This window comes from Amphiura filiformis, chromosome 7 (assembly GCF_039555335.1).
Source record: "Amphiura filiformis chromosome 7, Afil_fr2py, whole genome shotgun sequence".
Taxonomy (NCBI): Eukaryota; Metazoa; Echinodermata; class Ophiuroidea; order Amphilepidida; family Amphiuridae; genus Amphiura; species Amphiura filiformis.
The window spans coordinates 45,730,273-45,747,959 of NC_092634.1; the positions used below are offsets into that span (position 1 = coordinate 45,730,273).

Consider the following 17,687-nt stretch of genomic DNA (forward strand, 5'->3'; position numbering starts at 1 on the left):
ACTTTGGCACATACAATTTGATTTTTTTTTCTGTGTGTGCAGTATGTCCTAACTAGTTTTTGATGGTAAAACAAAAGGATTTCAGTATCAGTAGAATGCACAGTGACCGCCACTGATGTTGATGAAAATGTATTTGTATGATTTTTAAAATTTTTTATTTCAAGAGTAGTGAGATATGATTAGGTTTCTTTTATATTAGTGGTTGCTTGTATATCCGATTATTCATGGTACATAAAATAGTTGAGTAATCAATCAATTGACTGATTATGTGTTGTGCCCTTTGTGTTGTGTTTTTTAAAAAAAAGTGTATAAAAAAAGTTTTATGACTTTTATTTGTATAACTTTTTCGGATTTTATTTATACTAGAAGAAGAGGGCAGCCTATGCACAGGTGAGAGTAGCACTGCCTCTATATTAATTCCCAAGATCATTGCAAGCCCGAGAGAAATATATGATAAATGGAAACTGATTTTGCTGATTTTGGACTAGCAGCTTAAAAAAAAACAGTACTTAATACACTGTGACATTTTTAATTCACTGTTGGAACTTCATCATAGTGTTACTGTAACTCGCCACTTGGACTTCATAGTCTTGCTGTAACTCGCCACCGGGACTTCATAGTGTTACTGTAACTCGCCACTGGGACTTCATAGTGTTGCTGTAACTCGCCACTGGGACTTCATAGTGTTACTGTAACTCGCCACTGGGACTTCATAGTGTTGCTGTAACTCGCCACCGGGACTTCATAGTGTTACTGTAACTCGCCACTGGGACTTCATAGTGTTACCCATGGGAATATCTAAAAATAGCCTGACTCTGTGGGGGGTAACTCGCCTTTTTAACTCGCCTTTACCTAACTCGCCCATATTGTAACTCGCCTAAAACATGCTCTCACTAAAGTGCATTGAAGTTGCTGATTGTAGCCATGCATGACTTATTCCACCAATGTTGTTTGACACTGATACCGAATACTAGTTATGACTGTGTCATGTAGTGATATTATTTACTTCCTACAAATTTGCTGAACCTCAGACTTTGACCTGCTATTTAAAGCCCTGTATACAAAATTGACACGGTTGCTATAGTAACTGATCACACAAATCAGGATGTCACTAATTGGGATATGATTATTATCAGTCTGTGTACACGTATGCATTTCAAAACAATTGGTTTCTTAGCCTTTCGTATTTTGCAGTAATTAATATAAATGAATATTTCCAGACTATAGACATTGTTTATCTTATCATTCATTGTTGAAAGAAGGAAAAGAGTACTAAAAGGTGAAAATATAATCATATAAATAAAAAATAAACAAACAAGCAATCCTTTAAACATATAAGATTATCAAAATACACATGCATAGATTAATTTAAATTATATTGAAATTTGACTCAAAATATTAAAGACATAAAATGTTAGGTTATTATTAGGCTATTTAAAGCCGATATACCATATTTCCTCAAATAAACGCTTCAGTGGCGTTGCATTTTCCAAACGGGGTGTTTATTTAAGGTCATTTTTAGAATGATAATAATTCCCATTAAAATCATTATGTAAGTTTAAAACTCACGCTGAAATGACAAACATCTTGGTTAAAAAAGTGGCGGGGGTGTTTATTTGAGGGGAGCAACTATTTGAGGAAATACAGTATGTGAAATGATTTGGGGTGATACAGAAGTTGAAATGTAAACTACAAGTCCCTTGATAGGTATTAAAATGAAGTTTTGTCATCAGTAGAAGAGTCTAAATATTTCATATGTACATAATTAATATAAAATTATATATTTTTTTTGTTTATTCTCTTTTTTCAGACAGTGAAAAGGAATGAAAAACAATATGAACTTCCTCTCAAGATTGTTTCCTATGAGGTAAGGCAAAGACTCTGGTAAAAAATAAAGGTTCTGTAGTTTTATTGTTTTCCCAGTTTAGAGAAACCACTCCATGGTGGACTTTACAGATAATATGAGTTTTATGTTATTCTGACAGTCGTACAGCCCGGCCTTTGCTTTATCTGCCACTCTTACTCCCTGGATCTGAAGTGAAACTTCAAATTACAGTTTTTGTTCATTCTGTTTGGTTTGATACAATGGATTATATTTTTCTTGAGCAGAAACTGAGAGAATATCAAACTGAACAATATTTAACTAGTTGGAACTTTTTCATGAACAAATTGGGCTGTTACAAATTCTGTACCTTGCCCATTCACCACAGAAATTTTTCATTCCAGTGTCAGAGTGTGGTTGAAGACTAGACATGTTATAGCCAAGTTATGACAACACTCTGACTGATAGAATAATAACAATGGGCTATTCCATTTAAAATCTACACTACCCCTGTGGAAGGTTTTGGAAATATCTTCCACATGTGGAGTATGAATTTCAAATGGAATGAATACATTAGCAGCTCCATTTGAATTTCATACACCCTCTGAGAAAGATTCAACCTGAACATTCCCCTGAGGGAGAGTGAGTTTCAAATGGAGCTGCTTATGTGTTAATTCCATTTGAAATTCAAACTCCTCCTGTGGAATATATTTCCAAAATCTTCCACAGGGGTAGTGTGGATTTTAAATGGAATAGCCCATTATACTTGCCACCATCGTGCCTAGATTTCACTGCATCTCTGAAAGTTCATGGTGTAATTGACAGAAAATTAACAGTTGGAAAAAACTGGCTGTTATTGGAAATTTGTCTATACATATTTCCATTTTTGCTTGACAAAATCAAGTGAATTTTTACTCACTACAATATTTCATCTTTCACATCGGAGGACTTCATCAAGTATGACTGATGGTCATCTGGTCTACTTTTGCCAAGTAAAATGAAAATATGTATAAATAAAGTAGGTAGGGGGGATATGCATCCTGCACAAGAACAAATTAGCACAATGGGGAACGATTGCTCGCTTCAAGAGGAAACTGAATATAATTAATAAGAAAGAAAGAACAGTTTACCAACCCAAAGTGTTACAATTAAACAAGACAACAAATAAACATGAATCCTGACCGGCACACAACCCAACTTGAAAAAAAAAAGTAAGAGAATGTGCCAATGACCTTCCGATCACTATCAAACACCTAATGAATATATTCAACTGCAAAAAAAGGAAATGAATCTGTCTTTATAAAATCACAAAAATAAAAGTGCTCTTCATATCAAAATGGTGTATGTATGCGTTAAAATAATGTATTATATATACAACCATTTACAGAATAATGGTTTAGGTTCCAAATTTGAAAAATAATAAATCTTTCTAGATAAATCTTGCATAATAATATCAACGAGATGTATGTGTTTGAACTAATTCCATTTTACAGGAGCTGTATGGATGGACCATGGATGACATAGTCAAACAAATTGGCCTGAAGAATAATTGTAAGTAATGTTACTATATACAGGGTGTGCCATAAAAAGGAGGTCCAACAAATGGGGTGATATTTAGACAAATGTTTTCAACAATCAATCAATGAAAAGCCAAATCATTTAACTATCATTTGCAAAAACCAGAGCTCATTTGAAACAAGAACTGTCTTTAAAAAAGACAATGTCATTATGAAGTTTATATTTCATATTTACCAGGTCAAATAGGGTACATTGTTCAGTACTATAATGCTATGCATGTATAAAAAAATTTCCTGCTATACAGCAATATTCACAAGACTGTCAATCACATTCTGGTTTATCAGTAGGGCCTGTCTATCAAACTTGGAACTCAACAATTTGCAAAAAAGGAGTAATTTACAAAACCACATTGTGCATTAAATGCTTGAATATCACAGTTTCAATGTTTTTTTTTCTCAATACATGACACAGGTACATTTTGTGGTGTGTTTAGACGTCAAGCTCTAGACCGAGGAGCTCTTTTAGTCAAAGCTGACAAAATTTGTACCGGTAAGTGGATACTTTATAATTTCTTTCACTTTATCCCATATGTGATGCGATCAAACAAAATCAGTCGGAACTCGGAAATATTGATTTTGAGATATAGCTATACAAAGGAAATATTTCCTTTTGTTTCCTGTTGTTTTGGAAACTCTTTAATTGCTTTTATCTTGGAACTGGTTGTTCACACAATTTCAGTGGTGTTTTCTGCAAAATGCATCTGTGGAACTGCTTTTTACCATCCTATAAGAAACTGAAAATTCAATATTTCTGAGTTCTGATTTTGCTTGATCGCATCACATATATTATAGCCTATCTAAAGATGAAAACATATGTGACACAATTTGGTCCATGTGGCAAATTTGAAATTGAGATAAAAAAGGCAAAAATATGGAGTACAAAAACAATAAAATATAAATCACAAAACTTCATAACTTTACAACCAAGTATGCTACAACTTTAGTGTTTTCAGAATATGTTTCCATAAAGCGATAATTATAGTGATTCAATTGTCAAAAATGCCTCCCCATGGCCCTAGTGGCGCAGATCGTGTCACACATTACAGTGAACAAAATGTGTTATATCACACCAGTTGGTCAGTTCATATGGAAAAGCCGAGGCTTGAGATGTTGTGTTACAGGAGGCTTCTGCAAGTGATATGGAAAGACAGGAGAACAAATTCCTGGATCCTCGACAAGATGCACATGTCATACATGTACTGGGTGCACATTTAATATTATGTAACATGTATGCAACATGTACGTTCTGCCAGGGCCAATAATTACATGAAATACGTATGTTTTATGTCCTGATGATCTGATTGATCTTCAGGAGATATTTGTTCCTGACCTGTAGATGCAGAGTTAGTCATGGGAGTTTCATATTTTGAATCTACCTGGGTTGGGTCCTCATATCCATGATCATTTTCCATATCTACTGTCGGATTTCCCATTCCTTCCACATCATTAATAGGATGTTCATAAGTATGGTACTGTGATCCTTGCTCATTAATATGTTCATAGGTGTGGTTCTGTGGTCCTTGCACATCATAAGGTTTGTTTGCTGGAAGGCCTATATCAGAGTCTCTTTGTTGGTTTCCTTCTCTTCTGTTCATCTCAACATTCTGCTCATTCACCAGATCTCTCCTGGTTTCTTCATTCTTGCGACAACACATCTTGTAAACAAAACCACCTATGATGATGAAACAGATGAGGAGAACAATTGTTGTTGTAATAAGAGGGATCACAAGGTTATTTGAACTCTGTGTGTTATTCAATTTAGAATCAGTCATGTCAGATGTAAGGGAAGCCATTGGTAGAGGCTTTGGAGTTGTTGCACCAGGTGCAATTACTGGTGGGGTTGTTCTTCTTTGAGTTATCTTTGCTGCAGTGGTTTGTTGTTTCATTGTAGCAGCTTTTGTTGTAGGTTGTGGAACCGATGAGATGAAAAGATATGCTCTGACTTCGATATCAACACTTCCTACAGTGACTCTGCATACCACAATCTTCATATCATCAGTATTCAATTGAACATTTGTGAGTGTGAATGTCTGTCCTCCAGAAATAGGGATTATAGTATATCGAGAAAAATGTGTTGCTGGCTCTGTATACCATTGGATGGTACCAGCCGTAGGCGATGTACAAGTGAACATGGCATCTTCTCCAACAGATTTGTGCAGAATGCTTGGTGTTATCCGAGGAAGGCTAGACACTACCACTAGTGGCCCGATTGTACATGACCGTATCATGCCAACATATCCCCCAGTTCCAGTAATTGTACATGTAAATGTTGCTCCATTATTAGCCAATGTAACATTCTGAGTGTATGGGTGGTCAATTCGTTTTAAATAGTTAGCTATCTGACTTGATGATGATAGAATAGTATTAGTAGTTCCTTGCTGCAGAAACATATTCACTTCATCAGGATAACCGGGTAGTGATGTACATGACAGAGTTAATGGACTGCCTACAACTAATATGGTACCAACACCAGGTGAACACATTGGATTTCCTTCGGGAGGAAAATATGGTGTTAGGACAGGAACCTGAGCAGAGGTTAATGTTATGTAGCTAGTAGGTTGTCCAATTGCGATAAGACATTGATACACACCACTATGGGCAGGGCCTACCTGTGTAATTGTTAGGATATAGTAAAGTATTCCTTCCTGTATTTCATACTGGTATACATTAAACTGTTCCAGAAACATAGGTCGAATGTCATCATTCCAACTGACAAGTTCACCATCTTTGGTCCATGCTAATGCATTGTAGAAAGCAGGTTGGACATTATCAATTATGCACTGCAATTGATAGTTCATTGTTCCTAGATTTGGTGATAAATCTTGTGGTAGAATATATACATTATTCTGTGAATTCACCAGTAATAGTAAAGTCAATGACATCAATCCTCGTAACAAGTCATCCATACTCAGATTACAAAATTTTCATAGTAGAAATTCCAATAGAAAAACTCACTTTTTTTTCCATACAGTTTCGGCAATACTAGCTGTTGCCTTTCTCAATGGTATATGCCATTTGATCCCTTGTTGGATGGTATGACGTCATCAGAAGATGATGACGCCCTCAGGATCAATTGGTCATAGACGTGACTCAGTTGGAAGGCCCCCTCGCCGCTGTTCATTAGGCTGTCTTTCATGCTTGGTCGTGATTTCCTCCGGATCCAGATGGACTCCCTTATCCATCTGGTGTTTCTTGTGTCGTCCGTAGCTAGAATTTTTGGATTGTCCCAGTTAATCAGATGGTTTTCTTTACTAGCATGTTCTGCAATTGAGGATTTCATTTCAATTGACTGCGAATCCTTCCGGGCCGCCCTGGTGTAATTTTGGGCCATCCTTTTTTCCGATTCAACTCTGTGCTCTTTTTTTCGAGTACCGAACCGGCGACCCATTTCGCCTACATACGTTTTTGGGCAATTATAACAAGGGATTTCATAAATGACGCCGGTTTTGTCGTCCATGTCTACCTTGTCCTTCGGGTGGACTAAGAGCCGTCTTAAACTAGTATGTGGTTTAACAGCCGACGCGATGTTGTGGGTGCGTAAGATTCGCTGAACACGTTCAGTTACCCCCTCAATATACGGGAGCGTAACATTAGCCCTAGTTTTGTCCTCAACTGTCTTGCTAGCGGTCTTTTTCTTAGGTTGTTCTTTTTCCTTCTTAACCTTCTCAATGGCCCAATTAGGGTAGCCACAAGTGTTAAGGGCTTTCTTAATGTGGTCTTCTTCATTTTTCTTGTCCTCCTGCTCTGTTACAATTTTATCTTTTCTGTCCAACAAGGTTCTCACAACCCCTAGTTTATGATGTAATGGGTGGGCGGAATTGAAATTCAGATACTGATCTGTGTGCGTCGCTTTTCTATAGACCAGAAGTTTGACACTACCATCCGGTTTACGCACTATGAGCGTGTCCAAAAATGGTATTGACCCGCTTTCCTCCGTTTCATAAGTGAATTTTAGGTTGCCCGTATCATCCACTTTATTCAAATGCTCAGTTAGCTGATGTTCAGTGTCTTTCTTGACAATTTCTAAAATGTCATCAACATATCTTTTGAACAGTCTCGGTTTACAATTCAGGGGAGCCGTTACTAACGCTATCTGTTCAAAGTGTTCCATGACAATATTAGCAATGATCGGGGAAACTGGGCTGCCCATAGCCGCTCCAAATTTTTGGCTGTATAACTGACCCCGATATGTCATATAAGTAGTTGTCAGAATGAACTCGAGCAAATTCATAATGTCATCAACTGAGAGGATAGTGCGTGACGCAAGGGTTTTATCATCAGTTAATCTCTGTCTCACAATTTCGAGCGCTTTGGGGATGGGCACATTAGTAAATAGCGATACCACATCATGCGATACGAACACTTCATCTTCCTCAATGTAAATCTCAGTCATTTCTTCAGCGAGATCTTGCGAATTTTTACATGCTGAGGGGTGTTTCCTACAAGGGGGGACAGAATGTCTGCTAATGCTCGTGACGTCGCATACCCGATGGACCCCGTATAATCCACTATTGGACGGAGTGGCACATTAGGTTTGTGAATTTTGGGAGTCGCGTAAACCCGTGGGATGTTTTCTGTTGTTGGGTATAGATCTTTGTATTGCTCCTCCGTGATCTTTTTCTCTTTCTTTCCAATTGATCCTGAGGGCGTCATCATCTTCTGATGACGTCATACCATCCAACAAGGGATCAAATGGCATATACCATTGAGAAAGGCAACAGCTAGGATTGCCGAAACTGTATGGAAAAAAAGTGAGTTTTTCTATTGGAATTTCTACTATGAAAATTTTGTAATCTGATAACTGTATTCCTGATGAATCTTTTCAATAATCATCCATACTCAGTTTCAATTCAGGAACTTATATCACTAAAAGGTACAGTTGGAAAGAAACAATGGTGTTGCCCGAAACAAGTATAGTTGTCTTTCGAAACAGGTATACTAGTCTTATACACAGTGCATACACACAGTTGATAGTTTTTTAATTATCTCATTACTGATGGATCCTTTGTTTTCACTGATTATCTGGTCTCTCTTACCACCTTCCACTGATCAAATTGTCAAGATTGATATTTATCGTTGTCCACGAGATGGTACATGCAATAGACACAGTTACACCCACTGCAAATTCCTACTGAACTTCCTTGTGTAGTACATTTGATGCCAATTTTATAATAGTCCAATAAACAGACAGTTGATTAAATATCTCAGTCATATTATTAGCAATGATGCCTTTGTGAACTTTTCTTGACCAGAATCTTATTGGTTAGTAATAAAATTTCAAGTTGACACCCTTGTGTGAAGTTGTATCCATAAAATTATCTGATGCATATATTTATTTAAGTAGCAAACGTTTACACTGAGAACAATAAGATAAATTGGCAAATATACAAAATAAAAGTTTTTATATATAAATGCTATTTGTATATATACAAAAACTTGACCTGCCTTATTATGGAATACTATTGAAGCATGAATATAGACCTATTATATGAACAGCTTCCAATTTGCCCCCAAATTTGCCTACTATTGATTCTAGAAAAATGCAGAACTATTTTATTTCGGTTAAAAAAATGTTTTTCTGTTTTCAAATGAAAGTGGCTCAATTGAGAATAAAAATGGGAATTTATTTCAATTAATTTAGTGGAATTAATTCATCTTGGTTGTGGATGGACATTTTGTAAATCAATTTAGAAGAGCAGTGATGACATAGGTGCCATGGTTACAATAATGTTTCAATTATACTGGAACTTGTTCTATAATGGTCTATAAGGCGACGAAAAAAGAAAACCCTGTTCTACGGGCCTGACCAACACAGATTTTGAACAAATTGGGAACAATTTTTTCCTGTACAAATTTCTGAAATTTCAGGAACAAAATTTTTTTTTTTTGTATTTTCTCAAATTGCAAATTATTTACAGGTTTTGGTGATTTTTTTTTTGGTCATTTAAAAAAAAATCGATCGACCCTACTTGAAAGGTCTGTCCACCCGTAGAACAGGATTTCTTTTTCGTCGGCTAATGGGGCTAGTTCTATAATGGTATATCTTTGTGTGTGACATGCGAACAAGTTTAACAGGGTTCATTTAGGCATGATACAGCTTTGAGCTTTTGCGATGCATACTATAATGTTTGAATTTCTAAATTTGAGATTTGAGCAATATTGTAAGATTTCAATAAAAAATGGATTTGAATTTTTTCCCAGAACATTTTAGTGTTCGCTACATGCCCCTTTTAATTTTGAGCCAAATGAATGAGGTAGCATGAACAACATCGCTATTTCATTCCGCCGCCTGTATCGTCAATGCGTGTATCTGTTGATCATTATGGTCGATCAGCTACATATAGATTTACAACATAAAGATGCATAATACACATAAAAAAGCGCAGTGATCTAGACGTTGATCCACAAACCTCAGCACACTTTACAGGTTGTCACTGACTACTACAGCCCCACATCATTCCATAAACCATTGAACAATAATTCAGGGACTTTGCTGCTTCAAGAGCGCACACCCTAGACATTCCACAAATTACCATCGCAACCAGGATCAGCTCCCCGAGTTTTGTACGGGGTTACAAGACAAAGTAGCAGTGAGTTCCTTGTCCAGGGGAATTTTAAGCTAACTCAATTTTTCCACGAGAGCATACTAGGCACCGCCAGGGTTCGAACCCGCAACCTCTCGCACCATAGTCGAATGCCTTATTGATTAAGCTAACTAACAGTCCCACTTATGGACGTCCATTTATACATCAATGATTCATATGACCAATGAGATAATGGCTACAAGCAAGTTCAACTAATATTTTCAATCATATATCTGTGATTTTATTAAAAACCTGGGATTTTTTCACAAATACAGCACCTACCTTAATATTTGAAAATAGGTCATTGAAGTATTCATTATGATTTGGTAAAAATCTGATTTTTTTTCAAATGTTACAAATTCTATTGCATTAAAATTGATGAACAAGTTTAATGAAATAGCCTGGCTATTGCATTTATTGTGAGTCCTTGTTGTTGCCCCCACATACCCTTTTTGAGCCAATTTACATAGCATTTAGAAATAAGAGACTGAAAACTCCTATGTTGTACTAATATAAATATATCCATAAATTAATGTATCCTTATTGGGTGTATTATCAAAATAATTTATTTCAACAGTGTGTATAAGTTTCAGGGGATTCCCTTTTAAATTATCGTTTTGCCATTCACTTTTGTCTGTGGTTGTTGAACTTATTGTAAATATTGTACTTGCTACGCTGGAATTGAAGATACACATGCCCTCAGGCTTCCTGAAGTGAAAGGCATAAAACCCGGATTTCAAAGTTGTGAATCACTGATTTAACCTTTTAGTCTCGGCTTCAGAATTATTGTCTGTGGGTATTGGACCTGAGAGATGATATCTTACCCTTCCCAGAATACTTTGCAACATGACATATCACCTCATTTCATCAAATGACACTCCTATACTTTGTACAGGTTCCTATTGTTTTCATGTTGTGAATAGACTGGCTAAACATGGGTCGATAGTCAAGAACTAAACATATTGCTAGATCTGGATGTGCTCTGTTCATTGAGGTACATTTTGTCACTATCGACCCATATTGCTATAGCAAATCAATACAGAAAATTCAAATGGAGAAATGCATTATGGGAAGCGAAAGATATCTTGCAAATGCTACCCACATGATTATAATAATGCGACTTGTTCCAGCAAAATATATCTAAAGTCGGTCTGGCAAGTTCAAAGAAAGAGACAAACTACTCTTAAAAAATATAAAGAAAAACATAAGAAAAAAATTGGCTAATTTCATCATAACTTCAAAACTAAACCTTCAATTTTCAAAAGCAAGGTAGCATTAAATAGCTAATTGTTGCCTCTTTCTGCAAATGAGTAAATATACACCTTTTTCAAAAATACACTAAAGGTACATTTTACTGGAACAGGTCATGCTGGATTGGTTACAAGCAGTGCATTAGTGCTAGTAGTCGACATATGGATTGGTCCACATTGAGACTTTTAATCATGTTATATTTGGCAATTGAATCACGTATACTATATAGACACTTGTTCGGTAGTTTTCATTCAAATTGTACACAGGCTTGCATGATATTAAGATTCGACACTGGGATTTAATACATAAGAAGGAAGACTATAGCTTCTGCAATACATGACGAACCAAGTTTTCAGCATTGTAAAATAAACTTTGTTTCAGCCAATTATTTTTTTGCAGTATAACAGGTGTAATGACTGCACAGGTGATCTCTGGTGATACCAATGACATATTCCATCCTTACTGTTGCAGTGAGCAAGTATGTTGGTCGTACGTCATAAAGGACTATAATGGTGTTCTGAAATGTGTGACCAAGATATAATTCAAACTGAACTTTCTTGCTGGAGAATTAAGTGAATACTCTCAGATGTGAAAATGCAAACTTTGCTTAATGGAAAGGTAACGTAATGAAATTTGTGCTTTCCTACTCACTGGAGAAATGAAGCCATACTTATTGGCATTGAAACGTGATATCAACCTGTGTTGTGAAAATACAAAATTTGCTTAATGTGGAGGTAACATAATGCAAAATAGTACTTGAGAATTGATGTATCATACTTATATGTAGTGACAGATAACAGGTAGAAAACCTGGAGGGAACTGAAGCTGTTAAGTGAAAATGCAAACATTGTTTGAGGCAGAGGAAATGTAATTGAATGCAAAATAGTAATTTGCTGATGCAGAATTGAGTGAATAGTTAAAGGCACTGGAACTGTTATAATATTACTGTACCTACTCACTCACACAAGATTGCATGTGTGGATTTTTGCGATCGTGATCATAAATGGACTTGGTAACTACTATACACGATATGGACACAAATGCCAGCCAAAAGAAAATTGTGTGATATAAGGAAATGAAAAGCTGAAAGAAAATTCTGGTGAAACCACTGTATCATATTTTGCCATTCACTATCATCTGTGGTTAGCAGACTTTGAAAACTGTATCTGCCTGAGGATATGTATGCACTGTATGTAAAGAATAAGTGCGGATATTACGACTATTCATCAGTATGCTCATGATTTAAAAAAAAAAAGAGTTTATGATTGTTGAAGCTATAGTCGGCATGAAACAGACACTCTGTACTGTATGAAAAAATTAGGTGTGAAATTAACATTTTGAAGAAGTTGAAACCAGTCACATAAGTAATAACCATAGTGTAAGTTTGTTACTTGCAGTTGTGATTGATATGAACCGAAGGGATCATTGACACAATACAGAACTGAAAACTGAATTGAACTCGCCCAATCTTGAAATCGCATAAAATTATCTTCTTTCGCTGAACTTTCATGATGGCAAGCAGGGCGTATCATCCCCTTCTTTTATCGACAGTTGCGATGATCTGCATAGGTATAGCATTGTCTGAAATTCCAGGAACCAGCAATACTGTAAGATGTCAAAATCAGCACTTCATTATCCCGCGGAATGATACACTTACAATTCAGACGAACGAGACTTGTGACTTTGAGGTGTCCTCATCTAATGACCAAGGCATTACTGTGAATGTTCTTTGGTTGTCCTCGTGGACTATTTATGACTACTTTGTCCTGCAAGAATCAGGAGCAGAATGCCTCAATGAATCTTTTGCTTTGATTGGATCAGCAACAGCGGAACCATGCGCAATAGTTGTTAATTGTAGCACCATTCATATCAACATGACTACGGATTCAATTTTACAAATACAGGACAGTAATATGATTGTACCAACAAGTGACTTTAAACATGCAAATTTGTTTGATACTGCTAATCTTTCTGTGTTAGAGAATAAGTTCCCGCAATGTAAGAATGTCCATAGCATTGATGAGATTTACCTTATTCAATATTTTGAAATTGCATATGAGGCACTTACATATTACTGGCCATCTCTCCAGATAACATTTGAAGGTGACCCAAGCTTCACGTCAGATGAACTTCCTGGATTTGACCTTGATCTTCCAGATGATATATTTTTAGCTGTATTCCCGGAATGTCCTGATACATGCTTCTGTACCTTACGCTTCCAGTTGTTCCTTACTAACTGTCCAGGTGTACCTGTTAACATGGAAACCCTTTTGGTCGCTGGTTCTCCTGCTTTAACCCTTGCCAACTCAACTGCCATTGACCTCTCTGATAGACAGCTGACTCACATAGAACCACACAGCTTCTCCAGTCAATCCGATGTAATTATTCTACTCCTGAACGAGAATAAGATAAAAACAATCGGACCAGGTATATTCAAAGGTTTAGAAAACATTCATACATTGGATCTGTCTTTCAACCAAATCTCAAGTATAGAAACCAGCTCGTTCTCACGTTTGTATGCTCTAAAACGATTATTGTTAAATGTAAATAAGTTAACTTCTATCTCACATAGTTGGTTGGATAGTTTAGCTGATGTTCAAATACTGTATGTAGGTGGAAATTCTATTAGTGAAGTAGAACCAGATATATTTTCTGGCATGCAAAGCTTAAAGGTTTTGTCTTTACCTGATTGTAATTTATCTCAAATAAGAAACCTTACTGATGAATTGCTTTTGTTGGATCTTGCATCAAATAATTTCCAATTATTTCCAATGGATCTGCCCAAGAATTTAACCCATTTATCACTTGTTAATAATCAGCTCTCCTTTCTGAACCAGGCAATATTTCCAGCTAAGTCTACATTGATATCATTAATTCTCTCAAATAATCATATATCGTTCATAGCTGATAACCTGTTCAGTCATCTTCATAGTTTAAGACTCCTGTACTTGAGTTCTAATGCATTGAAGGAAATAAACATTGACCATTTAAATGGGTTGACACAGTTAGAGGTTTTAAGTCTGGAACACAATAGCATTGAAACATTACATGCAGGCGTATTCAAAAATATACAACAACTTCAAAGTCTTTGGCTGTATGAAAATAAACTTAGAGTGATCCATGTTGACCTTTTCAAAGGGTTGACATCGTTAGAGATATTACATCTAGGTAACAATAGCATTGAATCATTGCCATCAGGTATATTCAGAGATCTAAATCAGTTGCAAATACTTGAGCTGAGTGAAAACAAACTGAAGGTGATTCCAGTAGACAATTTCAATGGGTTGACAAAGTTAGATGAATTAATTCTGAGTAATAATATCATTGAATCATTAGAGTCAGGTGTATTCAGAGATTGTAGTCAATTGCAAACGCTTGGACTGAATGAAAACAGACTTTCATTGATTGATACTGACGTTTTCAGTGGGTTGACAAAGTTACTTGAGTTAGATCTAAGTAACAATATGATTGAATCTTTACCATCAGGCATATTTGGTGATCTCATTCAATTGCAAGAACTTCTCCTGATTGGAAACAAACTCAAGGTGATTCCAGGTGACCTTTTTAACGGTCTGTCAATGTTAAAGTTCTTATATCTAGTTAATAATGAAATTGAATCCTTGCTGTCTTCTGTATTTAAAGACCTCAAAAGTTTACAAGTGCTACATCTCTCTGATAACAAGTTGACTGAGATACCAAAAGATATTTTCCACCAATTTAATGGAATGCCATTGCAGCTCTTAAATATCCGTTCAAACAAAATTAGCAGACTTTATCCATATCAATTTGCCAATTTAACAGATTTGAAAGTTCTGTCACTCAGTAATAATGAACTGAATCAAATCCAAAGTAAATCACTGTATGGTTTACCCAATCTGAAATATCTGAACCTGGTATATAATAATCTCACTAAGATAACAGCAACATCTTTTGTGGGATTGACTCTGCAAAACGATAGTTATGTTTATTTAGACAACCCAGCCTCATGTTGCTTTCTTGAACCATCAAGTCAGTCTCAATGTATTCCAAGAAATGAGAAATCTCCTTATTTGACATGTAAGCAGCTCCTTCCTTCTTTCGCAGTTAAATTCTGTACATGGATTTTTGGCTTTTGTGCTTTGTTTGCGAACATCGCAGTGTTCATTTGGGGATGTGAAAAGATAAGATCTAAAATGGCAGATGAAAAGCAAGTGAAGCAAATTGTTTTTATCACCAATTTAGCAGCAGCAGATTTTCTTATGGGTCTGTATTTGTTAGTCATTGCATCCATTGATCATAACTATAATGAGTATTTTCCTTCATATGCTGAACATTGGAGAAACAGTGCATTTTGCAAATTTGCAGGATTTCTATCAGTCTTATCAAGTGAAGCATCCCTCTTCTTTCTAACCCTCATTGCTGTAGATAGACTTTGGGCATTTCGAAAAATCTTTATAACACACAAACTATTTGGCAAAAGAGCACAAGTTGTAATGACAACATGTGCATGGGTTGCTGCTTTTGCATTAAGCATTGTCACAGTTTTGTTCCAAGATGATAAATTGTATCAGTTTTCTGATGTGTGTATTGGGTTACCATTGGCTAGAAGTAAAATATATAAGGAAAACATTAGAAATGTTACAATATTATACAGTGGGCCAGATGCACCATATGAATATCTACACTTACAAACATTCACCGAAATTGACTCACAAGCTGGAAATTATTTTTCGATTGGTCTTTTTCTTGGGCTTAACTTTTTACTATGTTTAATAGTTGCAATGTGTTACATACTCTTGTTCATATATATTTGCAAATCAGGATTCTCCTTGCTCAAAACTGATTTGAAAATGGCTATAAAGATGGGTGCCATCGCGTTGACTGACCTCATGTGTTGGTTTCCAATCGTTACTTTGGGTATTCTAGCACAGACTGGTGTAAAGGAACTCCCTCCTGAATTGTTTCCATGGGTTACAGCATTTGCTCTACCAATCAATTCTGTACTGAATCCATTACTCTATGCTACTGTAAGTCGAGTATCGAATCATTTTGTAGATCGATTACGACCAAATTCTTACAACGAAATGGAGACAATGTTGTAGTACTTTTACTTCTGGTATTTTTTTTTATTAATTAGACTTTTTCCAAGATTACAGTTATATTATAGAATTGATGAGGATAAAAAAAATGTGCTAAAAAGTTACCTTTTCATAGCTTTTTTTTAGCAGCAATGTAGCTTACGTGCGCACCCCACCCTTACTTACACACCTAATCAAACATAATTTTGGACTGATGCATGTCCCCAACACCATTTGTTTAGGTGTGACAAAAATCTTACAAGCTTAACTTTGTCAGTATGTTATAGCCTCATATTTTGTTGCTGTCATTCTGTGTTTAAATGCATTTTGTACATTGTAAAATAATAAGTGCTTCTGATGTTTATGTATCCCCTGCATGGCCCTGATAAACATACATGTATGTGTAAAAAATTTTGTTAAGTACTTTAATGTGACAATTAGTGGGGATTTAGCGGGTTCGCCATCGGACATTCCTGGTTTAGACAGTTCTAAAGTTTAGACAGTTCTAAACTTGTCCGATGGCGAACCCGCTAAAACCCCACTAATTGTTATGAATTCCCGTCGTAAAAGCCTATCCCACAATTTACTTTAATGTGTGTGTATATTCTTTGTACAGTGTGTATTTTTCTTTTATTTTTATGCAATATTTGGGCCTTTTGGGAAACCAGTACCCATAATGTATTTCATTGAGTTATCCAGAATAAAGGAATATTACAGAACTTTAACTAAACAACAGTGTATGATTTTGTCAATATATAAGCAGGCTTGTCATAAAGAAATAAAAGTCCATCATAGTTGGTAACATCCCCTTATAATCCACATTTCCTATGGCTATAACTCTTCCCTTTACTTTACTCCACACAAACATATTTATGTATGCCCATATTCCATTTGGCTTCCTTAAGAGAGTGACATGAGTGCGGCACCAGTGCACGTAATATTAAATCGCATGTGTTGACTCAAGGAACCACTGGCGTGTTCACATGCACGATCAAAAGTGAAACATCTGTACACATGCGAAGTAACACTGACTGACGCGATGACGTCACTCTCTTGAAGAAGCCAAATGGGCTATAATTAATTAATTGAAAATATATCCTCACAGTAGGCCTTTTTATCCTCCTGGCTTTGCAAAAAGAAAGAGTGGATTATGTGTTACTGTATTCTGTTGTCCGTGTGTCCATCTGTCTGTTTGTCTGTCTTTGCCAATGAGGTAGAACCAAAGAGTACTGACTCAGCCATGTTTTCAATACAATCAAACAACTATATTTTCATAATAAAAATATAAAATTACAAAATCATACAAATAGTACATGGTGTTACGTAGAATTATCATAAGTCAGTGCAAAATTTGCTACATTAGTGGAACCAAGGTTTTTTTGCCCCCTTATACCCT

General features: G+C 35.9%; 1 protein-coding gene across 1 annotated transcript in view; it reads left to right on the plus strand.

Moving 5' to 3' along the window:
- Window positions 1-17,687, plus strand: part of LOC140157239 (cytoplasmic tRNA 2-thiolation protein 1-like) — a 173,634-nt gene that overhangs the window by 127,774 nt on the left and 28,173 nt on the right. Inside the window, exons 4-6 of the mRNA XM_072180360.1 lie at window positions 1,811-1,867; window positions 3,316-3,373; window positions 3,812-3,889. Of these exons, the coding sequence (XP_072036461.1) occupies window positions 1,811-1,867; window positions 3,316-3,373; window positions 3,812-3,889 (193 nt within the window). The remainder of the gene's footprint in view (window positions 1-1,810; window positions 1,868-3,315; window positions 3,374-3,811; window positions 3,890-17,687) is intronic.